We start from the raw sequence: 12,890 nt of genomic DNA, 5'->3' as shown, positions 1-12,890 counted from the left end.
TATTTATCAAACACATCACAAACTTATAAGTAAAAATATCCAAACGCCTAAATAACTTATAAGTTACGATGTTTATATCAGTTATATGAGATTTTTCAATTTTAAGTTATAAGTTACATTTTTTTTGAAAAAACAATAAACGAGCCCATATATGTCATGTTTGAACTCTTATACGAAGTAAATTATTTCAGATTTTCTTTTTGATTTTTAGAGCAATCTGAGATATTTTGTTATTTTGGACAATGAACATAAAATAAAAATACAAATAAAAAACAAGCATTTTCCATTTATAAATAAATAAATAAATAACTCAATGAACTTGTAAGGAAATTTTTGAAATATATAATTTTAAAAATTATTTTTGTAAAAATACATTTTTCTAAAACGTCTATTCGCAAAAATCTATTTTTTCAAAACTTTTGACAGAAATATAATTTTGTAAATCGGTACAATTTAAATAGCCACGTAAAATCTCAAATGCAACTGAATATTTTTTAATTACTTTAAAAAAATATAAAATAAGTTAAATATTCAATTGATTTTAATTACAAAAAATATTTTCAGAAAATATTAAAATTACAAACAACTTCAAAAATAGCAGTATTTTTTATAATCTATTATATTATATATATAATAGAGCAAATATGGGGTTAGATGAGACAATTTATTCCAAATTACTAATTTACCCCTCAATAATAAATACAAATAACTGTCAAATTTAATATCATATATTAATTATACTTAAGTCATTATTACTCCTTATTAATAAATATAAATAATTGTCATATTTAATAACATATATTAATTACACCTAACTCATTAGTATTAATAATTTTATATATGTTACCATTTATAATTGAATATTAACAACCTATAATTAGATATCTAAAATTTAATAATATTTGCATGTATATATACTAAATTCTTATTTTTTTGAAGACTTTATATAAAATAAATTTATTTTCAGTAAATAAATTTATTTTTAGTAAATAAATTTAATATGTTAGCTAATCTGAAAATGACAATGTTAGTGTATCAAGTATTAAACCCAAAAAATATAATAGATATTCTCTTTGTATATGAATAAAATCGTGGGTTACGAAGGGATTTATAATAAAGTTGAGATTCTTGTTATATGACCAAATCGAATATAAACTAAGACTGGTTTGAAGATTTTGAATATATATAATAAAATATTAAAATATCAAGTTCATTACGATTATATTAATATTTTACATTGGTAAGATGAATCATTTTTCTTACATTAACCAATTTAAAGTTTTTCAGAGGTATAAGTAAAAGAGTTATAAGATTACTGCAGTGTTATAGAAATCGACAATTTCACCAATAAATTGCTAGCACCAAACAATATTATAGAGCAAAATCGGAGCATACAACATTTTTGTCATTTTCGATCAAAATCGGCAATATTCCGGTCAAAATTTGACGAATCAAACACACGATTTGAGGCTATAAAGTGAAGAAAAGGAAGAAGAAATATACTCAACATCGAGTTGGTGAAGAATGATGATTTTAAATGAAGAAATCAAACGGCTGCCGAATAGTAACTGAAAAGATAAGTGAAGAAGAAGAGAGATGCGTAAAGATGATTAAGACTCTTATTAATTTGATAAATAATGCACACAAAATAATGTTATAACTTAGTATGGATGTACAAATGCAATTTTACACATCTCAAATATAATTATTTTACTTATATATTTTAAAAAGAATAAAAAAATATGTTCGATAAATTCTCGATTTTTGACGGTAGTTCAACCGATGTAGTCCATTTTTCAATTTCCATAACCATTGATTACTGACCTATCTATTAATACATTTATCATAAAAAATGATGTATATTGAAAAATGTACTTATATTATCAATTGTACAATATTATATTTAATATGTCGGCTTTCATATCCAATCATTACATTTTCTAATATGGAAAGTAAGAATTATCTCAGATTAATTATATTTTGTATCACTAATTGTACCATGTAAACAAATATAGTAACTCTTTAATTAACTTCGCAATATTTCATTCATTGTAATTATTTTCATGAGATATGTGTGCTGTCATTTGTATAATATTTTGATCGTATATTTCGCCGCATATTCAATTCATTTTGAGAAAAAATACGTTAAGTACGACATCGATCTCAATTCAATAAAGAGAGATATTTAGTTAATCGATCCATTATGAAACAACATGAATATATCGTCGATAATTACAATCAAAATAACATCAATTCACGCATTAGAGAACATGCCCGTGCAATGAGCTAGTTTGTCGTAAAAGTACTAATTAGCTCACCAAAATTAAAATTAATAATGCATAGCATTTTCTATTCAGAAAAAAAACAATGCATAGCATTTTATAAGATTTTGTTATTAGCATAAATAGGGAGAGTAAGAAAAATAATCCTAGCTTCCAATAAAAGCACCCTACTAAACGAGTCATCTTCTCAGCGAGTCAAATTAGAAATCAGAACTAGGGTTTCTAAAATCATCAGAAATGGCGAGTCGTCTCAGATCTGCTCTCCCTCTCATCAACAAAGCCCTCACCTCTTCTCAACGATCATCTATTCCCCGTGTTCTCGCCAATCCCGAGGTAATCTCTCTTTCCTTGTATCTCATTTCTATATATGTGTTGTATGTATATGTCAATTCGATTTGTGTTCAAATGTTTCATTTCCGATTCATATGTGTGTGTATATATATGTATGTATACTTTTTATGTTTAGATCTGTGAATGTTTTGCATATCTGTATGCGATAGATTGAGATATTTGATGATGATTTGATCAAAAATTGAGTTTTTTTCCGGATAATTAATGTTTGCGTTATTTAATTTACTGTTTCCAAAAGCGCACACACACAGAGAGAGAGATGTATGCACATCTATATATGTAGATAACTTATGTTGCGAGGGGTAGAGAGAGAGAGAGGGAGAGAGAGGATGGGGGAGGGAGAGAGTTCTATGTACAAAAATTATAATTTATTTGGTGAGGATGGAGAGAAGAGAGAGAGAGATGTATTTATATTTATATGTAGATAATCTGTGTTGTGAAGAGGATGGTAAATTCATTTGTGATTTTGTGCAGAGTTTTTTTGTTTATTACTACGTATGATTACTAGGTTTTAATTCTGAGAAGCGTGATTGTTTGAGCTTCAAAATTGATCAGAGTGTTTTGCTATTTGTTACTAGAATTTTTTTTTTCTGCTTTGTGTGTTGTAGGTTTCGAGGAATTTTGCCACCAGCGCTGCTCCCAAGGAAAAGAAAGTTAAGGTGATTTGCTTCTTTCGACTTTTGTGATTTTGGCTGATTCTTTGTTTATATTAATCTTTAGAAGGGTATAATAAATAACTTCCTGGTTTCCTCGTCAATGCTGTAAAACATTGGTTTCTTAACAATAGGAAAAGTTCGAGGAACTTCACTTAAAATAATTGAATTGGGGTTCTTGGAAGTTTTTGGGTAAGCATCTATGTAGATACAAAGTTTAGCATCTATGTTGTCTTCTGTTACTAAAGGAAAACTGGGGTTTGAGTGACTCATAGACACACACACAGGCCAACTCAATTATATTATAAACCTAAATTGTTCACCTTGTGGGTGTAGCTATTGTGGCTGATTTATTTTTAGTCCTCTTACTATATGTAAATTGATTCTCAGTTATCCACAACTATTCAAAAGAGTTAACTATTCTCCTTTTATGCTTTCTAATTCTTATGATGTTTGATTTTCTAGGTGCCTCTGGCATTGTATGGAGTCTCTGGAAATTATTCATCTGCATTGTACATTGCTGCTACGAAACTTAATGAATTGGACAAGGTTGAGACTGAGCTCCTTGATTTTGTTGAAGCTTCAAAGAACACCCCTACATTTGCTCTGTTTATGAAGGATTTGTCAGTGCGTAAAGATACTAGGGTGAAAGCTATAACTGATATCTGCACTCATGCTAAGTTCTCAGATGTTACAAGGAACTTCCTCGGTATGATAAATCCTTATAGAGATGTATCATGTATGCCATTTAGCATTTTTGACATGAAAATAGGTTTTCTGTCAATATTGTGACAACTATGAATACTTTTATCATTCAGAAATATCGCATTACGAAAAAAAAGGTTTCTTGACTTGATTTATCTTATATGTTTATCTCCATATTCATGCCAAGAGCTAGGCTTATGTGATCAATATATGATAATACCTAGATTAATTTACCTACATGAAATCCATAGCTTGGTAGCAGCATATTAAATCTTTATCTGAATTCCATTTCTTATACAATAGACTTAAATGTTTTATTATTGCTAGCCAATATCAGTAAATTTTGTAAGTACTTTTTAACACTGTTTGAGGAGCTCCTAGTTATGTAGAAACTAGGGCTGAGCATAAATTATCCAAACCGACCGAAACCGCCCAATCCAAACCGACCAAACCGAATTTTACGGTTTACTAACGGTTTGGTTCGGTTACGGATTGTCATTTTAAAAACCGAATTTTTTCGGTTTGGTTTCGGTTTTTACCTCCAAACCGACCGATATAACCGAACCGAACCGAATATTTAAATATATTAGTAAAGTGCAATTAATAATAAAATTATTATGTACAACATATGTGTAAACTAAAACATATAAAAGAACTAATCATAATATATTTTATTCTAAGATATAAATATTCATGTATGTGTTGTATTTTCACTATTTTTATTTTTATTCAATAAAAGCATAAGAATTGGTCACATCTTTTTCGTTCATCTTCTTGCCTTTTTTATTTTTCAAAGTCATTATTTTTATATATATTCTTTTTGAATATGATTATAATAGAAAATATAATTCAATAATATGTACAAAATTTCAATTCTCATTTACAATTTCAAGTTTAATTTAATTTCTAACTTTGTTTTATAGGAAAAACGGTTTAAACCGAAACCAAACCGAATCGAACCGTTTCAAACGGATTGGTTTGGTTTGGTTTTTTCACATAACGGTTTGGTTTCGGATTGGATTTTAGGGAAACTGCTAATTTCGGTTTGGTTCGGTTTGGACCTTCCAAACCGCCCAAACCAACCGATGCTCAGCCCTATGTAGAACAGTAAAAATTGGAATATAATAACATCCATATTGTGCTGTCAGTAACTGTCTTTGAGAACAATAAATCTCATAGTCTGCTATTATAGACAGGCTGGAAAGCATGAGATATAATATTATAGATAGGAAATTTTTTGAGTGAACAAATGGCTTTGTACTCCAGATCCTAAAATTTAAAACTTGTTTGAGTCTGGAGGAAAGAAATGAACCAACTATGGCTTAAGGAACTTTTTCATGCTCTATACTTAAAGATAGGAATGTATTTCTGGAACAAGGTCATAAGCTTCAACTAAACAAATTCTCTCTCATTGTAGAGTAGCTATGACTATGAGCTTCTTTTTAAATAGAGTGGCTAGTTCGATTTTTATTTTTGTTTCTGTGCGGTCATTTTGCTATAGGTTTTTGTGATTTTGCTTTCCTATTTGTGTAAAGAAATGTATCTATTGTGTGTCTCCGTATCTCTTACTAGTGATGATTTGGTTAAAATTTTAAACCAGTTGTTTTGGCTGAGAACGGAAGGTTGCCGCACCTTGACATTATCGCAAAGAGATTCAGTGAATTAACAATGGCATACAGAGGAGAGGTTAAAGCAATTGTGACAACTGTCATCGTAAGTTCTACTAGTTGAACTGCTGTTTATACGCGGGCCGTAAAGGTTAACTGTTGTTTATGTTTACTTCTGTTGTCATGTTTGAGGCACTAATTTGTTTATATATCTGTTTTTTTCTCATTATAAAGAAGGCAGAACAGAACGGAACAACTCAAGTTTACACAGTCACCATAGTTTTGCTTTTATTAGAAGCTCATGTAGGCATAGGTGTTGTTGCGTAAAGCTCAAGTCTATCAAAGATAGCTTCTTGATGTAGGCACAAGAAATATAAGCGTGGAAAACGGCAGTTATAAACTTAAGACCATAATTGACAAATTTCGATGAAGAAAGATTGGAAAGCATGCCAGAAAAAAATAAAAACAAAATATCATGTGAGGCAGTAGAAAGCACCAAATTTGTAAGTAAGGATATATTAACCAGTTTATTATGGTAACAATGAAAAAATATATTACTCAAGTCTTAAGCAATACTATGAGAAGGAGCAGTTAACTTGTAACGACAAGTCTTTTTCTTGCTGAAACACCCACCAACAATCCAGATTTTAACTTGTAATATTTAAGTTGCCTGATTCTGCATGTAAAAGACTTTGATTTCCTTGTATCATCATTTAGCTTTAAATTCCTAACCACCATAGATGTTTAGGATAGGATAAAAGCTTCCATGTTTGTTTACCCCGATAAGAGGCGTGATAGGACTGTAATCCTTAACTTAGAAGTAGTCCCACGTTTGTTTAATAAATTGGTGTCAGGGGTTATAATCCTGAGATTAGAGAGGGCCAAAATTTGTATTGTTACGTTGGATCAAGGTTATCACGGCGCCAAGTCGACCCTCGACGCCCGAGTACCTTCGTGAAGACTAGTCGATAAGTCACCCGACTAGTTGTAAAAAGTCAAAAAATGTTCATTATACATATAATTACTTGATTTAATATATAATATAATTGAACATGTTAGTTTTATAATTTAAATCAGAAATAATAGAATAGTAAGTTCAAAATATGCACGGTACACCACAATTTTTGTTATGAAGACCCTAAGTCGGGTTACGAGACTCTTGGACGACCTTCACGATGACAAGTCGGGTTTCGAGTGATGCCAAACGAAGAATTAAAATACTAGTTTGTATTTATTATATATTAATATTTAGATATAAGTGTGTTTTGTTATTAATATATATTTTATTAGGAACATTCTAGATTATATTAGTAGAATAAAATAAAGGATTTGTTTCCTTTAATGAGTTATGGTAGTTTATATATATAAGTATTTAGTTTTAAGGAAATTACTTGGCATCCAAGTAATAGTTATTTATATAAACTCATGTAATCTTTCATTCTGAAATAGAATTGATTGATTATTGAAATTGAGAATTGTTTCTCTCTTGTTATGGGTTGCGATCCTAACAAACTTCTCTTCTGCGGTTGAGAAACCCTAGGGTAGTGATTCTTCTTCGGTTGGATCACCTTAGGCGTGGGTTTTCTGCGGTTAATCCACATTATCTATCCCTTTACTTGTTTTTAACCCTTGTCCTGCATCAAAGTGGTATCAAGAGCCACCGCTCCTCCCCCAAACACCATATCAGGCCATTCCATAACCAAAATTAACCTCAGCGCACATAAATTCGCTGCCCATCCATTCTTGTCTCGGGAAATTCATCAAACACTTCAGAAGCCACCTAGAAGCCCACCAGCAGTCCAAGCAGCCATCAGAAATTGCTCCAGCAGCCTTCGGCAGCCACCACCAGCATCCGGTAGCCAACACCAGCCACCAAACAGCGGCCAGCAGATACCTTCAAGCTGCCAGACAACAGCCAACAGCCACCTTCAAGCCGCTAGTAGCTGCCAACAAGCTGTCAACAGCCGGCTGCCCCCCGGATATTCCAGAACTTGCAAAACAGCCCCGAATTCTTATTTTGACAGAATGTTTAATGCAAGCGAAGTAAACAGCCGCTTGGACAGGTATATCGAGCAAAACAATTTGGGCTTACGAAATCTGGAGAATAAGTTAGAATATTTGAGTTTGCAAATGCAAGATGTGCAAACAACAATAAAAGTAATTTTGGATCAACTTGGTTTGCAGCATAATCCTCCAACTCCGCCGGTAAAACCTTCATCCCCAGTTGAAAGAAATCAGGTTTTTCAAACTCCTAAAGTGCAGTGTATCAACATTGAAAAACAAGAGGATGAGAAGACGCCTAGTCAGTGTTTTAATATCGAAGAAGAAGAGGTAGATGAGGTTGTTAAAAGTGAAGAAGATGCAAACCGCGAGAACATCAACGTGGAATATGTTGATTTCTTAAGAATTGACAAAATATTAGGAACAACAACAAATCTTATTGTGCCCATGTTATTTCCAAAAATCTTGCTTATGGAGTTGGAATTCGAGGTCTTCAAGTGCCATGACACATCAAATTTTATAAAATTCGTGGACGATCCACGAGTTTTTTTTCAAAGGCGAGGAGAATGATGCCAAACGAAGAATTAAAATACTAGTTTGTATTTATTATATATTAATATTTAGATATAAGTGTGTTTTGTTATTAATATATATTCTATATTCTATTAGGAACATTCTAGATTATATTAGTAGAATAAAATAAAGGATTTGTTTCCTTTAATGAGTTATGGTAGTTTATATATATAAGTATTTAGTTTTAAGGAAATTACTTGGTATCCAAGTAATAGTTATTTATATAAACTCATGTAATCTTTCATTATGAAATAGAATTGATTGATTATTGAAATTGAGAATTGTTTCTCTCTTGTTATGGGTTGCGATCCTAACAAACTTCTCTTCTGCGGTTGAGAACCCTAGGGTAGTGATTCTTCTTCGGTTGGATCACCTTAGGCGTGGGTTTTCTGCGGTTAATCCACATTATCTCTCCCTTTACTTGTTTTTAACCCCTTGTCCTGCACCTGCACCATCGAGACTCTCGGCGCCTGAGTACCTTCGTGTCGACTAGTCGCCGACTAGTTGTTGACTAGCCGTCTTCGTGATAACAATGTGTTGGATTATATAATACCTCGGGTATTTGGCGGGATTGTTTCTGTTACAGGTTATATGTACAGTAGTATATAGAATAACCTATGAATTGTATGTAAATTAACAGTATGAACTACAAAGTAATTAGTTATGTTAAACACTTTATATTTCATGTTTATTTTTAATACATTTTCATCCGTTTCTTTGTATATAATTAAATAAAATACAATGAGTAATAATAAATATGTTAACTTGCTTATTAAAATAAAAATGTTTTACTAAATGTAAACAAAACTCAATTTTAATTTATGAATATCTAATTTATTTTTTTGTTGAATGACGAATATATAATATATTAATTTAAAAATGTATGATATTGTAAGTAATAAAATTTACATTACATATTTTTTAACAAATTATACTAAATTTGCATAAAAAAGTATACACGTGAAAAAAAAATAGATTATCCTATGCATAATCCTACTAAAACAAACAGAGGATTACCTTGTTTGAAGGACTAATAGTGAAGGGGATAATAGTGATGGGATTATATTACCAGTATAATAATCCCTGGATTGTTATCCGGGTAAACAAACATGGAGTTTAGGGGGATGACAATAAATGCCACATGGGTTGGGTAGGGCAAAAAAGTAGTTTTTTAGTATATCGAGATTTAAACAAGCCCATTAGATGAATTGCAGAAGCGAGTTTGTCCTACTTTATATCCAATAATCTAAAAGCTTATTTGCATGTTGGAAAAATAAGAAACACTGAATCAAAAGAAAGCACACTAGACTGATAATTTGCAACAATGTACATGACTGACATTTACAAACCAAACACTTGGTGTTGATTTTATTAACAGATAGCTCAATAGAGCAGCACAAGTAAACTATTCAACTTTGACAAGACACAATTAAAGCGTCATATAGGGTACCGTAGTTTTTCCTAAATAGATGCTCCACACCGTCCAACTTAAAACAGCAACGTAAACCAACGTAAACCATTTCTCTTGAAAACTAAATCCTAAGCATATTATAAATAAACTAATAAAGTATTGACATTTGTGTTGGCGTGTAACCTCATTAAGGGTACCTTTTCTTAGAACAGATGCTCCACCCAGTCCCACTAATCTGAGAAGGAAAATGCTCACATGCTAATTGCTTTACATGCATCGAGTGCTGTGAAACCACTTTACATCATTGGAGAAAACTTTACATTATTGTAGAGAACAGTACTCTTATGTTACTAAACTGACACTTATTATAATCAACTTATGCATATGCAAATTTAATGTCTTAACTTTAGTTACTAGATGGGAAATTAACCAGCATTCCTGCAAGGAGTTGCTCTTCTCAGTCAAAATATGTGCCGGCATGTTATGCCTTGCCTGACATTATGAAACTACAGATACGGCGTCTGCGAGTCTTCTACGACTCATAAAATAGTATAATATTACAATCTTCCCGAACCACATTTTCTAACCGTATTATAACCTAAACAAGTGTAAATCAGAACTTGTCTCTTTCACTTAAGTAACTAATAACAAGAATCTTATTCCATGTTAGATTTTATATAGCGAGCAGTGCAACTTTACCTTGCAAGAATTTAAATCAATTCTGTGTGGCGGTTCCTTGCTATTCATATGTTGCGGTTTTACATGTGAACTGATATCATTATGCTATTTTCATGATTATTCTATTCTTTAAATGTAACGGCTGAAAAATGTTGGTTGTTACTTTCTAGAAGAAATTGAATTAATTATTAAGGTCGTGGAAGATGACTTTATACTCATCCTATCTCTTGTTAGTGACTTGGCACTTCGTAAGGGAACTGTTGTATCCTAATTTGAAAAATATTGATGAACAAAACATTTTATCTTTGTTGATTGCCTGTTTCGCAAGCTCTGGTAGGCTGGGGATTTAATGTAATATCAGGAGAAGAAGAGGTCTATGTTTGAAAGAAATTCTGTCTTCTACTTATTGTAAAAGTATATCATCAGCGAGTGTTACAAGTTCAGTTTCTTGTACTTTGTACTCTCCTATACGTAAAATTTAGTCCAAACTAAATTGTTGGGTGGTCAGCCCCACAGGCTCAACACTCTTATATGTCTTAAGTTGGCCTGTAAAATACCTGTATGCAATAGCTATATGATATAACTTTTTTAAGGAATTATCTTATATTTAGTTGTATTGTAGTTGTTCTTTACCATAGTCAAGTGTCATAGGTTTTTTTAATTTGCATGCAGTTTGTACCAGTGATTTTCCTACTGTTGTCTGATTATATCTAATTTACCAGGAACTACCTCCAGAAGAGGAGAAGGAACTGAAAGAAACTTTGCAGAGTTTGATTGGGAAGGGGAAGAAGGTTCACCTTGAACAAAAGGTACAACTTTGTTATATAGTGGTTTGTTTATTGGTCTATCTTTTCTATGTTCTTTAAGACTAACTTTAACATGTGCATTCCCAGATTGATCAAAGCATTCTTGGTGGAATAGTGGTAGAATTTTCGCAAAAAGTTTTTGATGCCTCCATAAGGACTAGGGCGAGGCAGATGGAACGGTTCCTTCGTGATCCCATCAACATTGACAATCTTTGAGAGATTTTAGACCTTTTTGGCTCAATTGGTGTACACCTTTTCTTGAAAGTAACGTTTAAATGTGTGACAGTTTGTTCCTTGTTGCAAATAAAAGGAGCTGGTAGTTCTGATGATTAATTTGCAAGCCCTGCTATACACAATTTCTCCTTGTTAAATTTTTAACTTTGGTCCCCTTGCAATTTTTAAATTTATGTTCTGAAATTATGTTCTCCTGGTATTAAATGATGTTCTGGAGTTGAGTTTTAATTTAGTTATTACATGGCTGTGGGTGTGCAAATATACTATCCTGGTATTTGAATTATGTCAGTTTTCTTTCGGTTATGTAGGTGTGCGTGTAATTTACTGGATATATGGTACAAGAAAATAGTGAATTGTATATTTTGTTATCATGTCGCTTCGGTGATATATTTTCTCCATTTTATCTGCTTTTTGAAATGGGTTACCAATCAACAGAGTACATGGCTAGTCGGGTTGAAATTATTAAAGTTGATCATTAAAAAAAGTTGTCACTTTTTTTTTATCATTTTGTTCAGTCAGCAAGAGTCGAAACAAAATTACGTAAAATCAAACATAAAAAAATATGAAATTCAAGTTAACATGCATTTTTTAAGAGGGGAAATAGTTCATTGATTTTAATGAAAAAATACAATTAGAAGGAAAGAGTTTCGTTTATTTGTAAAAAGTAAATTTAGGTAATATTGCCTTTAGAAAGTTTGTTTATTGGATTGATGTGAATGTTAAATCAACGAAATAAGTTGTTTGTAACATCTTACATCCACATAAATTGTTTGTAAATAATACCAAGTTAATAAATAACATAGGTAAAAAGTGTAAGATTGATTAATTGTGATTTATTATGGATTTGACCTAATTTATGAAAATTACTCACTATTTTGTCCACATTATGGCATGATGGGTAAAGTTACTGGAGTTGTATTTAACAATTTTTCCCCATATTCCACTTTATTAAAATAAAATATATGGTAATATCAAAATTTAAATTATGTGTATGTAATTTTTTAGTATAGGCGAATTCTTAAAAAATAAATTTTATATTCTAATTTATATTCATACAAAATCAAAAGAAAGATGTTAATTTTTTTTTTACAATAAAAAATATAGCAATTAAGTAATTTGAAAAAATGAATTGACTTCAAAGATTTTAGATAGTATTCTTATAAAAAATGTAAATTGTAAATTATTTTATATAATTAAAATTATCTATGAATTTAAACGTTTTTGAATAATACAGAGAACTTCTTGCAATTATTTAATTTGGTATGAAAATATAAATGTTATTATATAATTATTTTCATATTTGAAATTATAAACTACGAAAGGAATTTATCTACATTCTAAAATATATGATTTGATTCGATTTACTTTATGTTAAAAATGAATAGTAAGTATAATGATCACATAAATTATCGTATTATTTCTTTGGTAATAACATTAAAGCATTAGAAATTTATGTACTAATATTTATGAAATTTTTATCGAATTTAGAAAAGTTTGGTACATGAAGTCAATATATATGATTGCTCAATTTGTATATGAAAAAAGGTTAAAATCATTTAGAAAAATGACAATGATTAAAATAATGTTAC

At 30.7% G+C, this 12,890-nt stretch overlaps 1 protein-coding gene across 1 annotated transcript; it reads left to right on the top strand.

Moving 5' to 3' along the window:
* The first annotated feature begins 2,410 nt into the window (after positions 1 to 2,410).
* On the top strand, positions 2,411 to 11,582 carry LOC141697299 (ATP synthase subunit O, mitochondrial). Its single transcript, XM_074501593.1, has 6 exons — positions 2,411 to 2,615; positions 3,242 to 3,292; positions 3,752 to 3,995; positions 5,592 to 5,704; positions 10,984 to 11,070; positions 11,155 to 11,582. The coding sequence occupies exons 1-6, from the start codon at positions 2,520 to 2,522 to the stop codon at positions 11,281 to 11,283; spliced, it is 720 nt and encodes a 239-aa protein (XP_074357694.1). The 5' UTR covers positions 2,411 to 2,519; the 3' UTR covers positions 11,284 to 11,582.
* Positions 11,583 to 12,890: the final 1,308 nt, after the last annotated feature.

Source organism: Apium graveolens, chromosome 11 (assembly GCF_009905375.1).
Source record: "Apium graveolens cultivar Ventura chromosome 11, ASM990537v1, whole genome shotgun sequence".
Taxonomy (NCBI): Eukaryota; Viridiplantae; Streptophyta; class Magnoliopsida; order Apiales; family Apiaceae; genus Apium; species Apium graveolens.
This window is presented reverse-complemented; position numbering and strand designations above follow the sequence as displayed.